Source organism: Patella vulgata, chromosome 6, assembly GCF_932274485.2.
Source record: "Patella vulgata chromosome 6, xgPatVulg1.2, whole genome shotgun sequence".
Lineage (NCBI taxonomy): Eukaryota > Metazoa > Mollusca > Gastropoda > Patellidae > Patella > Patella vulgata.
In genome coordinates this window covers 52,453,187-52,476,405 of record NC_065884.2, presented here as the reverse complement: position 1 = coordinate 52,476,405, position 23,219 = coordinate 52,453,187, and the positions used below count along the sequence as shown (strand labels likewise).

Genomic DNA, 23,219 nt, shown 5'->3' with positions numbered 1-23,219 from the left:
TCTTTGTCAGAAGACTAGGTAGACCGATTGACTAATTATCACGTGATACAACAGGCGATTCACCTTCCTAATGAATATATATGGGGTGAAATACTCGCAAAATACATTGAAACTAGATTAAATGTATAATTTTACTTTCGCGAAGATTTAACACATATTTTATTAAATGAAGCTGTTGTTGCGTAAGCGATTGATTGCAGCTTCGAATGAAATGAACATGCCCTGTAAATTGTGTCTAGGTCTAAACAATTAGTCTGGTTTTAACTATTTTTGAATCTTCTTTAAGCATAGGTCTAACTCTTATTTTATATTTTGAGTGGGTGGGGAGGGGGGGGGTGATTTAAAAAAAATTGTATAGTGGGTTTAGTTGGGGTTGGGTTTTTTCTTATTAGGTAGAGCGCGGCGGTCCGTTTTTAAGGGGGTGATGGGCGTATAAATACAAGTGGATCTGTTATGGGAAATAATAGTATAGCAACGATAATATTGATAAATAGCCTATTATTACGTCGAGGATTCTCGAACACTGTTCTTGAAAACAAAAACACGATATATATCATAGGTCTAGTATCCATTTTATTATTTTCTGATAATAAAACTGAGCAGTTGAGGGGGGTTGGATGGCTGAATGGTTAGCGTGCGCGCGCTGTATCATAAAGTCTGTCATTGAGTCGACTGGTGTTGTTTCGAATCCCCGGTTGTACGTGACAAGGAGTAGAGTCGCCTGTCCAACCTCGTGGGTTTTCTCCGGGTCCTCCGGTTTCCTCCCACTGCTAAAGACCCCTACGCGCAAGCGAATTATTGAAATAAAATTAAGAACCATGTGTTAGTCTCGAAATGACCTGGTTTGTGTCGAGTGAACGTTAAACCCCATTTCTCTCTCTCTCTCTGAGCAGTTGAATGTGCAATATAATAAATAATCCGCCCCCGATAAGATCTATTGAAGCGAAAGACCTACCGAATAACCTGGTGGGGACAATGTTCAAAATGCTAGCATTTGATATAGAAGGTAGCAATAATTTTCACTGAATACTGAATACAAATGTAGCAGTGGCGGCGCCAAAGGGGGGGGGGGATTTCTTACCAAGCGCATCCTGCTGTAAACCTACTATAAACAATAACACGTAACCCACTCGAGAAGAGCTTTTTACGATCCTAAAAGTTTTTGGGTATAGGTTTATCTCGGCGAATCGTTCACTTTGATACAATCACTCTCTGTTCGGATAAGCTGGTGATTTGGCGACGAACAGTATCTGGCCAGCTTTATTTATCTCGATGACCAGTGTCTGAAATACTACTAGGGTGCATTTCCGGCAGTCTATTTCTCAAAATATCGTGGCAAAAACATTCATTCATTTTGATTCTCTCACCCCGTTCGTTGGACACTTTCCTCTCTGGTCGGATAAAAAAGTGGTTTGGTGACAGGCGGTATCTGGTTAGCTCTATTTATCTCGACGATCAGTGCCTGAAATACTGCCAGACTGCATTTCCGGCAGTCTATTTTTCAAATTTTCGGAGGCTTCGTTGAGGTTTACAAGTCCATTCGTTTGACACTTCACTCTTTGGGGTCGGATGAACTAGTGATCAGGCAACAGACTGTATCTTATCAGCTCTATTGATCTCGACAATCGGTGCCTGAGTGAGTACTGTCAGACAGCATTTCCGGCAGTCTATTTTTAAAAAAAAAATCTTCTGGGGGAGGTCCCCCATACCCTCCGTAAGAACTCCCTACTTTGCCGCTCGTTAGTGGGCTTCGTCGAGGTTCGCAAGTCCGTTCGTTTAACACTTTATGTCAACGAACAGTTTCTGAAATACTGCCAGGCTGCATTTCCGACAGCCTGTTTTTCAAAAATTTCTAGAGGAGTCCCCCACCCCTACCCAGGGGCGTACATAACGATTTTGTTTGGGGGGGGGGGTAGCCAAAATGCGACCGACTGATGCACATACCCCCAGTACGAGTGACGCAGTCAGGAGCCGCGCACCACAGGTGCGAGTTTTCTAGGGGCCATGTGCAGAGCGGATCTAGAAGCTGGGAATAGGGATGGGGTGGGGATGGTTACAAATATAGGGCGCTATCCACAATCCCATCCCACAATGAATGTCAACAAAATACATAACGATTTTGTTTGGGGGGGGGGGGTAGCCAAAATGCGACCGACTGATGCACATACCCCCAGTACGAGTGACGCAGTCAGGAGCCGCGCACCACAGGTGCGAGTTTTCTAGGGGCCATGTGCAGAGCGGATCTAGAAGCTGGGAATAGGGATGGGGTAGGGATGGTTCCAAATATAGGGCGCTATCCACAATCCCATCCCACAATGAATGTCAACAAAATACTGGTTATAACATAAAGCGTCCCAGTAGAACATAGACAGTATTGTATAATTATATAGTTGTTCGCCGATCGTTGTCTCACCGGAAAGCAGTTTTATTTAGGTTGACATAAAGTTTATGTCATATATGATGATTGTGCCTATAACACTGAGCAACATGAGAAAATTTTGAAAAATTGAGTCAATATCCTAGCATTTGAGGTCATTGCTGGGAGAAAGTCTTGTGGACGAGAGGACCAGAAATGTGAGCCAATGGGATAGAATCTCGAGATTTGCCCCTGCCAATTCCGCCTGTTTTGCAAGAGTTGACATAACATTTGTATAGTCTGACGCCCCACGACCCACACACCTGTATAACTGGGCAGTTCACTAAAACCGTGAATATGATAGTGCTGAGACCTGTATAAGAAAACAGAGGAATAGAAGAATAATGTTATAACGGAATCGAGCGCCGCAGGCGCGAAAAAATTTCAGATATGTAACCGAGCTTTTAATTTTTCGGGACAGGGCCTGAGAATTTTAGTCATTGTCGTGGGAAATGGAACCAATTCTAGCTAACGAGAGGATAAGAAATGAGACAGAATCTTGTGGCCTGTCTGTCAATTTCGCCTGTTTTGTAATTGTTTGTTTACCTCATTAATTCATTTAGTCTGAGACCGACTGCAGTGAGTACTTTTTTTGAGACCGACTATACATTTCATAGAACAACATACTCACAACAGAATAAGAGTGACAAACATTTTTTCAAACGTGACAAGCAGACATGGTTATTTTATCCTATAGTTTTGTGTGACGTATGCATTTTAGGCTCACGGATTCACACAAATAATATAGTATTTGGGATCTATTCTGGTATTGTGTGTTTACCTTATTAATTCATTGAGTCGCCGATGCATAATTTTGAGACCGACTGCAGTGACTGCACTTATTTTGAGACCGACTATTTTTCTCCCTGGGGGAAATTTTGCTCATAGACCAACATACTCACAACAGAATAAGAGTGAAACACAACATTTTTTCAAACATGATAAGTTGACAAGGTTATTTTATACTAAAGTTTTGCGTGAGTAGCGTGACGTATGCAGTGAGGACTTATTTTGATACCGACTGCTCTTATTTTGCGACCGACTACACTGATTTTGCGACCGACTATTTTTCTTCCCCACATTTACGCCCCTGCCCCTACCCTAGTTGAAACTCGTGCCTTTGCCTCCTTAACCATAGACTTTTCCCCAGCTTTGCCGCCACTTAATGGTAGTTCTTTAGAATTTCTTTTAACATACCTTATTATAATCATGTATAAAGTTAATCATTATTTAAACCAACTAAACATAATATCATGATACATGTTTATTGCAAAATAGCTCTTGGATAAGCTGGACTTTCTACACGAACATGGTCATTTTCTTAGAAGTGAAGCCAAAAACAACAGTTTATTTACGTTTTTTTAAAGTAAACTACCGTGATATCATGTCACGCTGCTTTATCTCAGATTTTTTATATATTAAATTACAACATGTTATCTCCTATAGTGTATATAGGTGGGACATTAAATTAAAGACTGGTCATATATTAACACCGAGACAAACTTTTCACGCATTGATGCGCATTTTAAAAAACGTTAATAGCAGAGACGCATTGATGAAAGTGTAATGCTTGGGTCGAGGTGGGTCATCGCATTGGTCAGATTTTTTTGTATTACGATATACATATCATAGTAAATAAATACCATTATCTATGTTAATCCTAAAATAGTAATATGCTTATTATAATCGTGACGAACATTTTGTTATCAAAACATTGCCAATATAAATTCCGATATCACTCTGAATCACGTCATAAGGCATGCCAAACTTTGGACAGCTTTATATAGCTAGGTCTGCCTGACCAATGTATGTTTTTGTATAGCTTATTTGCTTTCAGCGAAGTCCGAAAGTACGAGGTTTAAAGCTATATCCCGAAGTAACAGATGTGAGAGAAAGCGTATTAAGAATGTTTGCGGATATATCTACCCATACGAAAATTACACATTGGTATTCAAGTTATGGTGGTCGGCTGACTGTTTCCGTGTCCTGTCAACCAGATAAAACTAAATATTGAAGATGTACATACAAATATAACAAGGAACATGATCATAAAAAGAAACATATATACATTGTATATTGACCCCGCGACCTTGCTTTGTTTAAAACGACGGAATAAAGTCGTGAACTTTAAATGATTTTGATTGGCGACCAGTATTTAAAAAAAATATAGAGGTAAAATGGTCAAGTGGCCAGCCTTAAAGTATATATATAGGAATTGAGTATTGGGTTGGGGGTGACCGAGTGTATAGTGGATATTTTAATTCTGACTGTTACTTATAACATACTCAGGGACAGATCTGCTATGAAACTAATGTTGATTAAGCTTCCGAGCATCACATATGACTTTGGGCCATATCTCTTATAATGTTAAAGTAGCTAAGTCCTAGCTCAGTATCATCCCAAATCTTCGACATTGAAAACACGATTTTTTTTTTGCAATTTAAATCAGCATTGGTGTTGTGGTCTTACCTGGAAAAGATGGGCTTATGATATCCAATATTTAAAACAAAATAAACATTTTACCATTGGTACACGAATCGTGTACCATAATGCGTTTCAGCGCCATTTGTAACAAGGTGCTCAAAGAATGAGGCTAGACATATTCCACAAGTCATGTCAAACGGTGATGTCATATTCTTATTTGGAGAGCATGCGCAATATATACTATCGGTGTTGACTGGAATAACCAGACGCTAGAAACTGTCTTTCGGTTGAGACTTCTGGCGTATTTCGCCGAACATAACTGATGACAATTCACAGTAAAACGGAAACGATTGAATGTAAAACAGTTTATATAAATTCATATTACATTATTATATGTGTTGCGACCCATTTGTGCCAATTTCTAGGCCCAAAATATTAGCGATTTAGCTCCTTTAAGCTGTACTGTACTGCCGGGGCCGTCACTATAGAATAGGGATTTTTAGGGAACAACAGATACTGTACAATATCCGAATGTCATAGTGTAATATCAAAGTCTGGGAATTAAGTTTCTATTGAATTAGACATGTGAATGGCGTTTTCATTAAATATAGTCGTTCGCATTGAACGAAAAACCGAGGTCCCCGTGTACACATTGGGATGCACGTAAAAGTACCCGGACAGTTGGAAATCGAAAAAAGAGTAGGTCGTAATACCGCTGTTGGGGAAAAATTCCCCGCCCTCATAGCACACTGCATGACGTGTGTCCGTTTTCATTAGCCCAGCCGGTGCAGAAAAACGGAGGTTAAACCCAATTTCATCCAATTTCATTTCTTTTGTATTAATTTTGTATTATCTCTTCCCTACAGCAAACAGTTCAATTTTAAAAAGTGTGCATTTGTGGTGGAACAACCAAGAAGATAACAGTTGTTACGGAGATTACGATGCTGCTTGTGAGTGAAGGTTTCCAATAAAATTTAGAGTTTCAGGTGCGACCCCAAATATGTAGGTCCGCCACTATTCTCCTTGTTAGTATAACATTATAATAATAGGTAGATTTTGATTTGCTGCTTGGAGACGCGGAGAGACCAGATATAGAGAGTTTCATGGATGTGCTGAATTACAATAGGCAATTTAATGGTCTGCGAGCAAAGGTGATCTTTAGGTTAACTTTTCGAATAGTTCTTTTAAACTGAGAACCAGATTTCAGTGATCTATCTGGACAATATTTATGGATAAGTAATGTGGTGCTGTGTCGTGTAGGATCTATGCACCAGCTGATACTTTGGTTAGCTGAAATATCTGCCAACACAATGTTGTAGTCACCTATCCCAGAGATCACTAGTAATCTGGGTATGTTATGGCGTAACACGATAAAGCTCTCTTAATACAAGGTTTACCGAAGGTTTTTAAACTGGGTGACAGAATTAGGTTACTCGATGGGTGACGTCAAAATGTCTGGTAATGCCGCCCCGCTGAGCCCGAGCTAATTCTTCGAAAACAGGACACCCATGCAATTCTTTACCTACAATTGTGTCAAAGCTAGATTTGGGTTAATTAGGTGCCTGTGGGCTAAATCTATTTGTTAAGGCCAGCTCGATTTTTGACAACGTCGCCTAGATGTAAATAATTTTAGGGAACGTGATTGTTGGCGAGATTGTAGGTTAGGGTTAGGGTAACCCTTAGGGCTAGGTCCAGGGTTAGGGTTGGGATTAGCGCTAGCCTTGTTTACATCTCATGACCTATGACGAGAAATTGAGCTGGCCTTATCATTTGGCACTAACCCTGCCTGCGAATAAAGTCGGTGAGTGACGTCACAATGTCTGGTAAGCCAAATATGGTCGTGGTTCTTGGTATCTAGCATTAGTCACGAAAGAACCCTCGACAGTTTCAACAAGTTGTGGATCACGGAAACACAGCATCACTCCATCTAGTAAAGAAATGAAATGGGATGGGGTTTAGCGTCCTATTTTCTTAACGGAAATACATCGCTCCATCTAGTAAAGAAATGAAATGGAATGGGGTTTAGCGTCCTACTGTTCTGCACCGACTGGGCTCATCTGGACGGCAGATCACTCTCATTTTCGAGAGAGAATATGTACAGATGAGTGTCATCGACAAATTGGACACCTATAAAATCGGGATAAACACAGTTCTTAGTCTCAGACTAAGACTCTGTTTACCTATACCAATATTTGTGTCTGTCGTTTGTTTGCCTGTCTGCCTGTTCAGGGTTGGCGGCTGTCAAGAGGGTGAAATTTGGAGTAATCTCGACCGACCAGAATCTCCAATGTTGCGAAGCCTTTTAATTGTTAAACTGCCCAGATAGCTGAAAAATGTATCTTTCAAAGATATCAAACGGTATCAAAATTAAAGAATTGAAGGTTGACCCCCGCCCCGGTTTACTTTTTTGTTTTGGAAGAATTGAATTCTTTTTCAATAACCATTTTCAGACCGTCCAAGAGTTCAAGAGATCTATTTTTAAACTTGCGATAGTCCTAGGACAGACACCTATCGAATCAAAATTCAATATCGGACAACAATTCTTCGCTTTGTTTCTGTCCTGTCATCAAGGCCACGAAACTGCTTTACAGGTCAGGGTTTTTGAGATTTTATTTCTAAGAAGGAAGACTCAATCCCACCGTCGCCTTGAATGGCGATTATTTTAACCCGGCGGACCTATACACACTTACACGAACATAATTCTACATGTAAATCTAGTATGGGAGGTCGAAGAAAAAAAGAATAAGATTTGTGTAAAAAGCACTCTGCATGACCTGAAGCAAATTCCTAACTATAACCGAGATAGAGTTTACATACTTGAAACCTTGTACATGTACTTTGAGCCGTGAATTGGCGATTTCGATAATGTGGTTGCGAATGAATAATCCCAGTGAACAACTTGTTCAACTTGTGTAACACGGGTTTACACACCAAGTCACCAAGGCTTTCTTTTATTATCAGTTGGTTTATAATGATTTAATGCCTTCGCTGGGTTTCTTTTTCAAGGTTTTTATACAGGCCCGCCCATTGAAAGTAATAATTAAATGGGTCTGTACATGTACTGTACGGTATCTAAATATAGATCTAGCTGTAGGTGTAGATATGAATATAATTTAAGACCGAGGGGCAGAGGATGGTGAGGAGGGGGCGGGGGGCTAACTTAACCAACCAAAAAACCCACAGTGCCCCCAAAGCCCAAGCCGTTTTTTTTCGCGGCAGACGCTTGTCGCTACACTGGCAATATCCCAGTCCAAAGTCTGTGTCCCCCACAATAACCTACTTGACCTGTCGGAGGTCCTATGTTTAGTTAATTGTGACGTCTGGATCTATACGAATTACATTCTCATTTGTGTAGATAAAAATCTAGACTAAAAACTTTTATCAAATGTTTTATTATCTTTACAATTCAAACATTCAACAGATCGAGTAAAAGTGCAAACATCCGCGAACATCTAATAGATTGAGCACAATTGTTATTACATTAAAGGAGCGCAAATATTTGGGACCTAGAAATTGACACAAATGGGTCGCAACGCATATAATAATGTAATGTGAATGTATATAAACTGATTTACATTCAAACGTTTCTGTTTTTATTGTAATTTCTAATCAGTTATGTTCGGCGAAATACTCCAGAAGTCTCAATTGAATGGCAATCTTTATTCCAGTCTACACCGATAATATTTATTGCGCATGCTCTCCAGATAAGAATATAGCGTCACTATTTGACATGACTTGTGGAATGTGTGTCTAGCCGCGTTTTTTGGGTTCCTTGTTCCAAATGGCGCTGAAATGCATTATGGTACACGATTTGTGTACCAATGGTAAAATGTTTATTTTGTCCTGAATATTGGATATCAGAAGCCCATCTTTTCCCTGTAAGATCACAAGACCAATGTTGATTTGAATTGACAAATAATTCTTGTTTTCAATGTCGAAGATTTTTGATGATATTGAGTTAGAGACTTAGCTACTTTAACCTATAATACAGTACACGAGACGTACAATTCTGAGTGTAGTGAGTTGACAATCTTTCAATAACTTTCAAGTAAATGTTCCGAAAACCACGATAGCCCCTAGATGCCCGTTGAAACTCTGAAACGAACAAAATCTGGTTTTAATCTAACAGTCGACTGTTCCGACAATCCGAAAAGCAACAGGTCTGACCCCAATTTAGATATAGATATAAATGGATAGACAAACGAATTGAAGAAGACTCAGCCATGTTGCTAATGTTTCTTGGTAACTATTTTCCTAACGACCATGCAAAAATTTCCAACGTTTAATTACACCACAACACCAAATCCCATCATTAGGATTGAAGGATTTGTAAAAATGAAATGAAATGGATAGCGGATGTAACGTCCTGCTTTCTGCACCGACTTGGCTAAATTTTGGGAAATTTTGACCAGGCGGACGGGCATACAGTGGGCTATGTAAGAAAATGATAATAATTTTGATTTATGCATACCAAAATGAATTTACTGATATGGATGAAGAAATGATAAGAATTATTCACAATACGACACCGTTTCTTTTCAAGCCGTCTGTCCTACACTACTGACAAGGGGGAAATATGCTGGAAAATCTCGACACCCGTTCCTTACATTTGGTCTCTCTCTCTATCCCCCCTCTCTCTCTCTCACTTTTATCACCCTTTTGCATGGTCATTTTTGTTGGTTTAGAATCGAAGAAGATGGTTTAAATTCACAATGTCTTAAAGGTTTGGGCGAATATTCATGGCTTAGACCAGGAAGGATAACAGAGCCAATGGGTGGTTGCGGTGATATGTACAGCGGATAGTATGTTTACTGGTGTACTACTTCAAATTAGTTTCTCTGAAAATTTCAGTTGTCAACCTCGTACAGACATTGGGGCCAGACATGGCCAAGTATTGCTCCGGTTGTGGTGGAGAAAGTTCAACCCCGAGAAAGTTTTTTTTTCTTTTGGTGGTCTGCATCCGGATGGAATAAGACTGGGAATTGTTTCCCCTAATTTCAGCTAAATAAAGCAGAAATGAAATCAGATATTATATGTCTTTCAGGTGCAACATAGGCCTATATTGAGATTTTTGGGAACGTTTTACAAAATCAATTTACTCTGAAAAATACAAAAAAGGTTATTCAATTTGTATGCTGGTACATTTATAAGAAATTGGGACAGTATAGCACTTTTGCCAGGGCTTGGTGAATATTCATGGTTTTGAGGCATGTTTGTGATTATAAAGATTAAGATCATGAGAATTTTTAGAAAAATGTTATAGGTTAAGGAATGTCATGGCATTAATATTAAAGTCCATTACAAGTCATTGATGTTACGTCAGATCTATTTTCCCGAGTTTTCCCCAAATTTTTGGCTGAATAGCTTCCACCACTGTTTGTATGGGGTTGACTAGTGTAACTTTCCGCCGCACAAATAACCGTAACCAACATTTTAGCTATATTATTCTTCCATCCCTATGAATATAGACCACAAAGTTATTTAAAACAAAATGGCTATGTAAGAGGGAGGAAAGTTAATAGAAGGAACTACGTTTGTAGGTGTACTCGAGGTGGATTAATTTAATGGTGGTCTGCATCCAATCGCGGGCTTATAAACAGAGTAGTTTCCCTTTATTTGGGTCTTCCATCTTTAAAGGTCTTCGTTTTAAATACACCCGGGTGATGATGGTATTGACTGACCCGGCTCAAATACCAATGTAAGAAACATTACACATTTTTCGGTAAATCGAAATTTTACAATTAAACTGATTATGTTTTTCTTAAGACTCTCTTCTGTAGTGTCAACTGCCATCACAGCGCTATCAAATACCACAATAAATGAAGAATATACTTGTACTTATACGAGTTTAAATTATTTTAAACTGGTAAAAGGCTTTCTCTTTTTGTTTATGATTCATTGGCGCTTCCCAGGTCTTCGCCGGTTGTTAAAATATAATTTTCGACTTGGCATAATTTGACTATACAGTTGCATCGGTCGTATTCACACCTTTTAAGGGGAAGGAATGGTGTATAGTCATTCGGATGGACAAAAAAACGAGATCCCGTATATGCACTCAAAGCCATTAGAAACGCGATGCCAAATTCAAGGTTTATTTACTGCAAAAACTTTTAACAAATGTACATAACAATTGAGAAAATCGAGATAACAAGCATCTGTGGATAACTTCATGAAAGAGTCCACTACAGAGAACCTTGGAACAAAGCAGGGGTCAGCTGAAGTCAATACCGAGTATGTCCACCCTGATCTCTTACACATGCCTTGGCATGGACTGGCACAAATGTCTCACTACACGCTGTGGGATTGTTTGCCAATGATTTTGGAGTGCCTGTGCCAACTCTGCAACAGCTAGCGTTCGTGGTGGCACGGCTTGAGTTTGAACCCGTCGTCCAAGTTCATCCCAAAGGTGTTCGATCGGGTTCATGTCGGGAAACATAGCGGGCCAATCCATAACACGAACATGATGATTGTTCAGAAAGCCTCTTGTCAACCTGACACTGTGGCGTCGGGCGTTGTCATGCTGGAAAACCATCTGTCGACGGACGCCATGTTGAGCCAGCAATAGAAGCAACACCGGACGAAGGATGGCATCAACATAATGTTGAGCGTTGAGATTGCCTTGGACCACCACCAACTGGGACCGGAAGTTGACGTTGATAGCGGCCCAAACCATGACGCCACCTCCCCCGAAACGATCCCTTTCCAGCACGCAGTTACGAACAAAGCGTTCATGTCGACGTCGGTAGATACGGTGACGTCCATCAGGAAAACTGAGGTTGAATCGGGATCCATCCGGGAAGATGACATTTCGCCATGGTGTGTTGTGCAGATACATTGATTTGCGGCCCATTGCTGTCTGGCAAATCGATGACGATGCAAAAGGGTTTGACCTTGGTAAGGTCGACGGCACCGTAACCCAAGAGCAGCCAGGCGCCTTTGGATTGTTTGAGGGCTGATCTGATGTTGCCGTGTTCCACAGTTCCCCTGCCAGAAGCAGTAGCTGACTGGAACCTGTTGCGCAGATGCTGTAGTCGGATGTGGCGATCTTGAGCAGCGGTTGTTACAGGTGGCGCTCCAGGTCGGGGTCGATCGGCAACTCTTCCAGTGGCGTGGAAGCGTTGTCTGAGGCGAGCAATGGTCGATGGGTGGACATTAAAGTGTCTGGCGACGGCTACCTGTGAAACCCCCTGATAAAGCATGCCAATAGCTCTGTTCCTGTTTTCTTGTGTAAGGCGTGGCATTTTTCCGAAGTGATAGATGTTGAAATTTTGATCTGTATTTAAAGGGCCAAAGTTCGGGGAAAATGTGTGACATGGGACTGCTTAAAATCGTGAAAAAAAGACATGGTGTTGCGTTTACACGAACAAAGTTCATTACCGAGAACTGATATTGGGTTCAAAACCAGAACTCCACAAAAAGAGACCCATCACATGTTTCACCTATGTGCCATAAGATAGGAAAGCCCAAGAAAACGTTTACCAGAAATATTTCACTAATTAGGCATTGCGTTTTTAATGGCTTTGAGTGTATGTTTGGGAGCAGGTAAATGAATCATTGACAGTTGAAATTCAAAATTTAGAGCAGGCCATAGGACTGCTACCCGGACATAATTTTCATCACAGCACACTGCATAATGTTTATCCATCTTCTTTATCCCGGTTGAAGCAGAACATTCGGACGTTAAACCCCATTTCATTTCACACCTTATAACTTTCAGTTTTCGAGTCGTACAATTTATAAAGCCTGTTTCCCGTGTACGCGTTTTCGCGGAGCTCCCATGCACATTTTCGCCAGTTACATGGAAACGGCCTCATTACATTTGCATTAGACCAACTTTTTTGTCAACAAAAACGCAGGTATGGAAAACGGGCCTTATATATTGAATATAATATCCAAAATTCATTATTCTTATTTAGAGGGATTTTTTTATTTAACTTCAATTTTTCGCTTTTCAGTGATTATTATAGAAGACACAATGGTGTATCTGTCGTCTATATGAATGGACGTAACCACGACCCGTAACATCCTCCACTGTACTCATCTCTCTATCGTCTTTGATTATAGTTTCTTTAAAAATCATTCATCTGAAGAAATCATGGGTCTGTAACTTCACATAATTACTTTTTGACGTTTGGAATCTTTTCATTTTCTTAATTTCTATCTTTGTTACGGGCTATCAAACATTCCTGAATATCCCTGTCAAACACGTGCAATTACTCTTGTAAAGTGTAGACCACTGAAGTCATTTACGAATGAAAATATATCCTTTTCAGATCCTATATTATATGTACAGCCATTCTCACAAGTCGGAAAAGTTACTCAATTTGAGTTTCAGAAATATCTCAACTGTCAACGTAACAACACACACTTGCTAAAATAACCGTTATTATGTAACACGGGGTCATCGACCATTGTCAAACTCAGGTCACAAGGCTTAAATTCTTTTAAACAAAATGGTAACAAATATCCAAGTTGTTGTGTAATTATTATTAATGACTATTGAAGACAGTTAACAATTAATGGAAGGCACCTAGGTTGTGTGTAGAACTACGTGTTGACTTTCAGATTGTTATTTTGACACATATGTGAGATCGGTATATTAATGAAAGGGTTTGACCGTGGTAAAAAGCCCAAGAATACAGTACATTATTGCCTATATTTCGGGACAAAGGGCACAATTTGGGGTCAATAAATTCGGACAAAAATTGTATACAGGCCCGCTTGTCATAATGTGTCCATAATAATACACCTGACTTAAACATATATTATGCAAGAGTTAAATCTGCCTATTGCAGTTACTTCTTTAGGCCTGAAATGTTATTTAAATTATTAATTAGACATTAATTAACTTGTCAATTAGGTTCCGATTTGCTGTCCGACTTTCATTCATGATTAAATCATGAAATGGATAATCGAGATTATGTTTGTTATCGTACTTTAGTAATGATGATCGAGGCTAGGTCGAAAAATTCAATCTCTAAAATTTCAGTTCAGAGTGGATCAATTTGACTGAAATTTTCAGCAAATTCCCTTTACATTATCTATTTTTAACTATTATACCCAAAACTGCCAGCTTTTTTTATCAAATCTCCCATAATGTATCTTTAATGTTGTGCAAGGGGTTTTGTGCAGTTTGAACTAAACTATTGTCTAAAGTTGACCATTTATAGGAGTAAGCTAGGATGATTTTATCGCACCACATAATCTATATTCGTGTAGTGTGTTTAAGATCACATGCGCATCTCGATAATCGCACTAAACCGTTTCCAAAGCAAGGCAATGAGGATTAACATCATAATGTTCTACTTCAACAGGACTGATGATGGCGGTCATACAAATGAATGAAATGAAATGGGGTTTAAAGTCCTACTGTTCTGCTCCGACTGGGATAATGAAGACGGCATACGCCACACAGTGTGCTATGAGGTAAATTTTTCAAGGACAGCGACACTACTCTTATATCGAATTCCATACTTCCAAGGATCTTTTACGTCCACTCAAATGTGCACACGAGACCCCAGTTTTTCGTACCATCCGAACGACTATACGCTGACTCTTGCCAAGCCATGTGTCCTACACAACTGACAAGGGGGAACCCCGCCGGATAATCCCAATAAACTTTCTCGACCAAGGCATGGATCGATAGCGGGGCCTCCAGGTTGGCGAGCCAACGTCTTACCAACTGGCTACCTGAAGGTCATACGCCACTCAGGGTGCCTTGAGGGAAATTTTGCCCGGAAAGCTGCGCTACGGCAAAAACTCATTACCAATTCCATCTATCAATGATTCTTTTACGTGTGCGCTAATTGTACACTGGGCCTCAGTTTGTCGCCCCATTCGAATAGCTACTCTGTCCTTGCCAGGCCCTCAGTCCTGCGCGACTATTAGCCTATCTTTTGAATATTCATTTCACTTCCTTATATTCCATTCTATTTAGTTTCAGTACAACAAGAAAGAATTGGTTGATTCGAACAGGATGAAACCAGGGGTTTTATAGGCAGTTGGCATCCACTCGCTGGAGTCCCTGTTCTCGAGGGGGGGTTGGATGGCCGAATGGTTAGCACGTGCGTGCTATATCATACCGCCTGTCATCGAGTCAACTAGCGTGGTTTCGAATCCCCGGTTGAAGGTGACAAGGAGTTGGGTCGCCTGTCCAACCTCGTGGGTTTTCTCCGGGTCCTCCGGTTTCCTCCCACTGCTAAAGACCCCTACGCGCAAGCGAATTATTGAAATAAAACTAAACCATATGTTGGTCCCGAAATGACCTAGTTTGTGTCGAGTGGACGTTAAACCCCATTTCTTTCTCTCTCTCTCTCTCTCTCTCTGTCCTCGTGAAAAGTTCCTTCTTACTCTTAGTCCCTAGACAACGAAATCAAAAGGTTAAAGAGGATGTATCCTCATTTATTTCTTTTCATTGAAATGCAACAGAAAACAAGAGTCTCTACAAAAGGAAACAACGTTGTTTTTCTCACAATTTGTTAAAATCAAAAAAAGAAAAACAAAACAAAAAACTTTAGTAAGTATTATCAAATACAATAAAAACAAATTGTGTGTAAGGAAGCACTATTATACATACTATTATATACATATATAAACTAAGATCTATTCTTGTGTGAATATGAAAGACATGATAGTTATACATAGTTGAATAATGAATAAAAAATGATATTACGCCTACGTGAACACTCTATAATAGTAGAATTCTTTATAAAAATTCTGTTTTTATAGTCATAAATTATTGTTTTGACTACATTTATACAGTTTTTTTTTAAAGATAAATTTATTTTTTTTAATATAAATCTATTTTCAAATGAATAATATATAAAAATACACTGCGAATATTGCAATAAATGTTGAATAAGTATTACACATGAATGAAATTGTCAATATATTTTATATTCATTAAATATTATTTACATTTTAACACTCGGGTATTCTAAACCTCGTCTAGTCAATAAATGCATCAGGTATCAAACATTGAATTATCTCATATATAATAATATATTTAAGTTCGCAATTCTCATATGAAATGCAGGGAGTTGTATTTATCATACAGAAACATAATAATTAACCTCTTATTTTAACCCTCATAACCTGTAGACGTTATCCAAACTATTTGAATTGTGCAAAAGCTTGACCACTTTTCTTTTTTTTTAATATCGCAGTAAGGGAGAGTAAGAATTAAAATGCTGTTTCAGTTACACACGTGCATCTGTAAAGAACGGGCTTAAATTTATGCGAAGGGACGAATTCAAGTTGTACTGCTATTTAAAAGCAGCAACTTTGAAATTATAAAACAAAGCTAGCCTTAGCATTTTACAAAATGTACCATTACTCTTATTTCGCCATTTTCGTTTGTAAACTAAATCAAACATTTCAATTAAACAAATGTATTATATCTATAATATGATCAACACAAACAAAATCAAACATTTCAATTAAACAAATGTATTATATCTATAATATGATCAACACAACTTTTTTTGCCGTCTGTTCGGTCTCTAAGTCGCCATTTTGTTTTATTAACGGCTAAATTAAGGTGGTTAATGCGACACATAATGAAGACCAGATCAAACAAATGTTAGATTTGTTTAGAGCACGGCCCAGCCCTTTCAAGAAATAATTTTGCTGTATTCAGATTTTGGTTATTAAATAGAACATTTTCCATTGAATTATTTTTCACGAAAATTATGTATACAAAAACTTTTCAATTATAAATCTATTTCGGGTTCTATTAAGTCGTAAAGTAAGTAGCGTTAGCTTTATAATAATATTATGAAACAAGCCGCCCATATTAACACTGAGAGTAGGGGCGTCTTTTTATAAAATCTTCTAAAAAAAAAAGGATTCTTTTAATAAGTATATCGAAAATTCAAATGGTGACAAATCGTTCGAAACATCAAACATAATCGTGTTACGGACTATATTTTTAAAGAGGCCACCAGGCACTAACAAAAATATGTCCGAACTGTCAATTGCACGTGCAAAAAATAAACCGTAAGATTGACATATTATGTTTTTTTCTGACACTCACAAATGTCAATGGTTGAATCCAATGTCATGTAATATTATAATTCAAAGAAGTTTTATTTATGAATAACTATGTCTATGTCAACTTTTTACCAGAGGAGGAATTTTAATATGTCAATCAAAGACGACCATGAAATTAAACCATTGAAAAAATAAATATCCGCGATTTTTAAGTCCTCTCTCAGTGGATTCGCATCACACTGGCATTACTAATACGCTAATACCTCAAAGTATGAAGAATATTGTGATGGTTTTTCTATAGACGGGGTCTAGCGTGAAATTAAATACGACCATTGTTCTGGTGAGACACATTAATTATTTGCCACGCGCTGTTGATTTTCACATAGTCTTATGTACATAGATACAGTTTTATATACATATTATGTAGGACCTAATTACATATTCCTCACATTTCCTTCCTAATTAGCACAGTTCATGCCCTGTGGTACAATTAAGTCTAGTCTGTTTTACAGTTACATAACAGTATCCTTGCTAAAAGTTAATCTATAGAAATCGATTAATCGATTACTTTAAGATTAGGCTACTTCAAAGTTTGATTCATAATAATGGTAACACTTGTATAAACATGGAACACTGCATGTTGAGGTTTTGGTTGATATATCATTTTTTGGTTTTTATATAGTCCATTAATAACACAAAAAACATAAATTATCTGTACATAGAATTTACACGGCGTACACCATAAGCGTCTGGTCGAGATTCGTAAAAGTCCAATTTTGGTTCCTGGGAACGCCGAACCTGTATAGGAGAATCGGTAGTATTTGGTCTACGGTTGCTAAAATAAACCGGATCCCTATTCAAAGGTTCTCCAGAGTACCGTATAGGGTTCTTATATCGGGATTCCGGGTGACGCAATTCCACGAAATCGGGAGAACTTTCATAATCTTCTGGGGGACTACTGATGTAGATATCTTTTCTTATGTCGTTAACTCGAGGGCGTGGACTATGTCTCATTGCATCATTCTGGTAATTGCCGTAAATAGGATCGCTTACTCTTAGACCTACGGGTTGGTGGGAATTGGCAAAACTGTAATCATCTTTCCGGAGGTTCGGATTACGTGAAGGATAAGCAAATTCCCCATAAGTTGGATTGGATGGTGTGGATGGACCACTGATACCCGACGACTTACTGCTATGTTCAGAACTGCTAGGCGAGTGAAGATCTATTCCACTTTCTCCTGAGGAATTTCTCAATTTTGATGGTTGTCGTGGGTCTTTATCCGTGCTGACTTCTGGGATCCCTGATACATTCAAATGCAAAAGACCTCTACGTTTCTCCGTTTCTAGAATATTACCATGCGCTCGACTAATTGTGTCGTAATCTTTCGGTGGGAGAAGTATGGGACCGGATTCTTTCGTTTCTGTCGCAATACCGAGTCGGGAACGCAATTCATCCGCCACAGAGTCGTATAATTTAACGTCTTTTAAACTTTGTAAATCCGAATCCATTTCGGCACTACCGAACACAGAAGAGTCATCACCACTGTAGTTGCTATCGTTGGATCCTGTTCCAGAGTTGCTCCCTCGAAATTCAGACACTGGCATATCTTGTGGATCGTCGATCTCACCCCAGTTCGAAAGTTTTATTTCTTCGTCATAAATCCGCTGTGTATTTGAGGCCACAATCTCCGATACTATATTAACAAACGTAGCTGCCGTTTCAGGTCCGTCGAATCTGTAAACATGAACGTGAACGTAACGTTGCGTTCGCGGCATAAAACCAAGATATATACAAGCAACGATATCGTCCAGTCGCCCATCACGACGTCTACTCTGCGTCGCATATGTGACATCTGCCGCTGGAATGGTGGGAAATTTAATTTTTTTAACACCTTTTTTCTTCGGATCACCAGTTTCCTGAGAAATTTTAAGTTCCTTTTTACTTACTTGTATGGTAAGTTTCGGCGGATTGTCAAGTTGTTGCTGGCGCTTTCTTAACTCTCTTATAACCGGATCGGTGTATTGATCTCCTCGCAATCCACGACATTCCATCCAGCCAAGAAATTCCACATAAAACTGACATTTTTTGTTTCCAAATAAGTCCTTTTCTTTAGATCTGCCTCCAGAAAACAATGACATTTTCACAAATTGTTTTTAAATCACAGAAAACACAACTCGTTGTTACACCTGTCGCACGGTAGAATATCCTGTATTAATGTATGTACATGTAGGTCGGTAAGGTAGGTATGTGTAGCCCTGCCTGATCATAAGCAAGATAAATTAGATAATAAAACCCATCTTTAGAAAGATAGATGACAACAAAAGCCGTCTCTCCTCTTTTCAGCTTCTTGTTTGTTCAAAGTAGGGTCCGTCTTCTGTGAGTATATCTCTCGTGAAGCAATAACACGTCTATATCTTTACCCTTGGAGGTTGACAAAGTATGCTGGCATTTTGCCAAGCAACGACACTTACTTCTCGCTCTAGCGAATCTATTGAGCGGTTTAGGCCAATAATGTAAGCATACTATATGAAAGAAGTTATTTAAAAGAGAATTACTGTAAACCATTTAATATTACACGTTACTTTTTGTCACAGCTTTCGATGTCTAAGGATTTTTTTCAAAGCTAATACTCTTCTAAAGTATATTATTAGAATGCTCAAAACTTCATTATATTTTTATGATAAAAACATCATTGAGAATACCAATATTATAGGAAAACAATGCACCTTTGTCGCCTTTGTGTACATTTATTATATCTAATGGCATTCAAATTTTACACTATAGTGTATAGTTATTTATGGCTTTTGAGACTCTTTATAATTTAAATAACCCTGAATATTGTCTTATAGGCCCTAAACACCGGTTGTTTTATGGACTTATAAATTTTCAGAAAAAGTTCAAGTATTTGAATTACAAAACCAAATTTTAGCTTATTCGCCCCACAAGGCTGAGAGACCGTATCTTTAACATTAATTCTGGGTATTATGTATACGGAATATTTAATTACAGAAAACTGGTTGTAAGAGTCGACAATAAATTGCTTTATTGTGTTTTGGATATCGAATGCAGGGACATGGTTGTATTGATTATTATTATTACATAGGGTTTTTCTCTATATCGATTTCTATAACCAGTTTCCAATAAACATGCGATTGATCAATTAGCACCAATCTTAATTCCATCATAATGACAGGTATTAATTACATTCATATGAAACGGGGTTTAAAGTAAAATTATTTCGTTTAAGCATATTGGTGATAATTCTGGTAGAATCGTAAAAGAGATCCAACTGTCTTGTGGTTTTACGTGTTCTGGATATAAAGGGGCGCCTGCTTGTCGACTTATCCGAATATACTTAGAAACAATTGTACGATTAGTCTTGTGGATCTCTAGCAAGGAGGAACCATGCTTGAAGTCAAGTCGGTATTAGGTATTTAATTTGGGTCATCCCATGTGTCAAATTTCCCGACTACCATGATACTCAAAAAACAAAATGGATGGCTGGGTTATTTTCGATGACCCTATATATTTACGGAGGAAAAAGGTATTCTTGGATTAGCAGTGATTGACACAATGTCAATCAACGAGTACTTGTTCAAGTGAAGGATTGAAAGCGACAAGGGTCGATGTATTGTCCACTACCCTGTTGACTTACTCGGGTGAGAACGGTATTACTTTAATACCAAACAATTAACTGTTTTCCATGTTCGGTCTGAATATCAAATATTAAGGGAGTAGCCATTTGTTCCCTGCGATACCGGCTCAATCATTACCGCAATTCGCAAACCTTGATCTTTATTTCTTCAAGTTATCAAACTTATCGTTAACAATCTCATGTGTTGAGTCCAAACATTTAATCGTAGTCGTTAGCATTTAAACCATTGTCCACTGCCCGGCCGAATCAATATTCAAAAGTTCAATGTGTCACGAGAAGACACGCCATCACCCTCCCTTTAAAATGGAGGCTTGGCCACATACTAAACATAACTTGAATATTTTATGATAAACAATGACATACCGATACTATATTAGGCTATCAGATAAAAGGGAACAAAGTGGTAGGGATTATATTGTAAATAGATTTCAAAACAGGTGTTGCGACATTTCTTCTTATATCGTCGTTAAAGTTCCGTCATCTTCAGTGATTCAAGTCCAGCATGTTCATCACTGTCTTTCTTCATTTTAAAATGTTTATATTATTTAGAACCCCTTTGTGCTGTTATTTCATTCGTGAAAATACAAAATGGTTGCTTTATTTAAAAGATTTCAAAACAGGTGTTGCGACATTGTTCGTGACGGTCAACCTTCGATGCTTTTTTTCTATTCATGGTGATCCATCAAATTATAGAAGACTGCACCTGAATACAAAATAAAAAACTTCATCATCGTGATCACGTTAATTTCGTCGTTTATATTTTCAGTTTGACGATGTGTTAGGTGAAATTACTCAACCATGTATATGAAGATCCTGTTTTTAAGTTGGATACATAAAGTCAGCCCCGTGTATACATTGGCATGCACGTAAAAGATCCCTTGGCAGTTGGAATTCAGTATAAGAGTTGGCCATAGTGCCGCTGTCCGGGCATCACTTCCCTCATAGCACACTGTATGGCGTATGCCCGTCTTCATTAGCCAAGTATAGGACCAGAATAGTAGGACGTTAAACCCCATTTCATTTCATTTCATTAACTCAGCACTCATCAACATTTTGTTTTTCACCTCCATTAGCCTAGTCGGTGCAGCATTTTCGTTCAAACTTTCGTTTTAGTTGTGGAGGCCATTAAAAGTAAATTCAAAATACCCTAAACGAAATATAGAACTGTAATTTAACCAGATTAAGATATTCCTCAAAAGAAACTCTTTACATATTATATCCCATTTCATTTCATTTCATTTCATTTCTTTACATATATCGTCTATAACATTGTAAAATCATTACCGAATACAAAAAAAAACTACTGCTTTTATCGAGAGCGGCATCAAGTTATTTGAGATGAATTAATCCTCAAATCTTAGGTTTATAATATCTTAGCTTTATATAATAATTGATGTTAAACAGAGCGTTGAAGTCTTGTTTGTAGCACCCGTCTCGATGTGTATATATAGTTGTGAAATCTCACATTAAAAAAAACCTCAACATGAAGTTAAAATAAATCAATTGTGTTTTTTTATGACACGCACTGGTGTGAGCAGGATATACGATAAGAATTTAATCTGAAAATAAATTTACGGAGAAACAACTGGTTAATTCTAGCTAGTTATCAACAACTATCTGAAGCTATGATGCGTTTTTGAGGAAACACGAACAATAGTACCTAGAATAACCATGTCCATAATATTTATCTGAAAATGAAATGGGGTTTAACGTCTTACTTTACTGTACTGACTGGGCTAATGAAGAATGAAGACCGCTAATACTATCTAATGTAGCCTACGTAATGAGGGATCATCGTGATTAGTAAGTCATTCATTCTATTGAGTCACCGAATTCCGAATTTGCGTTATACATATTTCAGGCCATTGCAATTCTAGAGATCACTTTGATTTGAAATGTTCAGATGGTAATTAGGCTATTGTTCCATAATCTGGGTTTTGATTTGCATATGTAAATGTAAACCCGGCCCAACTTTAAAGTGTTGTCTAATTAAAAGAACCTTTTACAGTGGGAATTGGGAAGTGGAGTAGGCGGAAACGCCACTGTCTTGGCAAAATTCACCCGCATGGCATTGTACACGTAACAAATGATATGAAAATTACCATTGTCTCAGCGAGCATTTAAACTTCATTACATTCGATTGCATACGAAGTCACTTCCATTAACAGATATAACATGAATGAAATGGGGTTTTATGGCACGTCAGCTTCAACCGGGTTATATTGCGCCACATTAACAGATATCGCGTAACCTGTGAAATCTATAGAACTGTTTCCATATCTTATTACGTTGATCAGAAACTTAACATATTAAAACTTACACGGCTCACACTAATAAGATTACACGACCACATGCTTTATTCTTACTTTGACGATCACTCCCGATCGATAACAAATAATTATTGATTTAACCTACTTTTGACTGTACCTTGACATGTTCATACTGGATGGTGTAAAATATTGAGGCCCACTCGTTGATTTAATGAAATGAAATGAAATGGGGTTTAAAGTCTTACTGTTCTGCTGCTATACTGGGCTAATGAAGACGGGCATACGCCATACAGTGTGCTATGAGGGAAATTTTGCCCGGGCAGCGGCACTATCGCCTACTCTTATATCGAATTCCAACTGCCAAGGGATCTTTTACGTGCATTCCAATGTATACACGGGACCTCGGTTTTTCGTCTCATCCGAAAGACTAGACAGCTGTCCTTGTCAGGCCTTCCGTTCTAC

At 38.4% G+C, this 23,219-nt stretch overlaps 1 protein-coding gene across 1 annotated transcript; it reads right to left on the bottom strand.

Moving 5' to 3' along the window:
- Nucleotides 1-16,003: 16,003 nt before the first annotated feature.
- On the bottom strand, nt 16,004-19,273 carry LOC126824579 (uncharacterized). Its single transcript, XM_050553829.2, has one exon. The coding sequence runs from the start codon at nt 18,968-18,970 to the stop codon at nt 17,540-17,542; it is 1,431 nt and encodes a 476-aa protein (XP_050409786.1). The 5' UTR covers nt 18,971-19,273; the 3' UTR covers nt 16,004-17,539.
- Nucleotides 19,274-23,219: the final 3,946 nt, after the last annotated feature.

Excerpts from the sequence above, each read along its gene's own strand:
- LOC126824579 (XM_050553829.2), bottom strand. The coding sequence starts at position 18,970 with ATGTCATTGTTTTCTGGAGGCAGATCTAAAGAAAAGGACTTATTTGGA.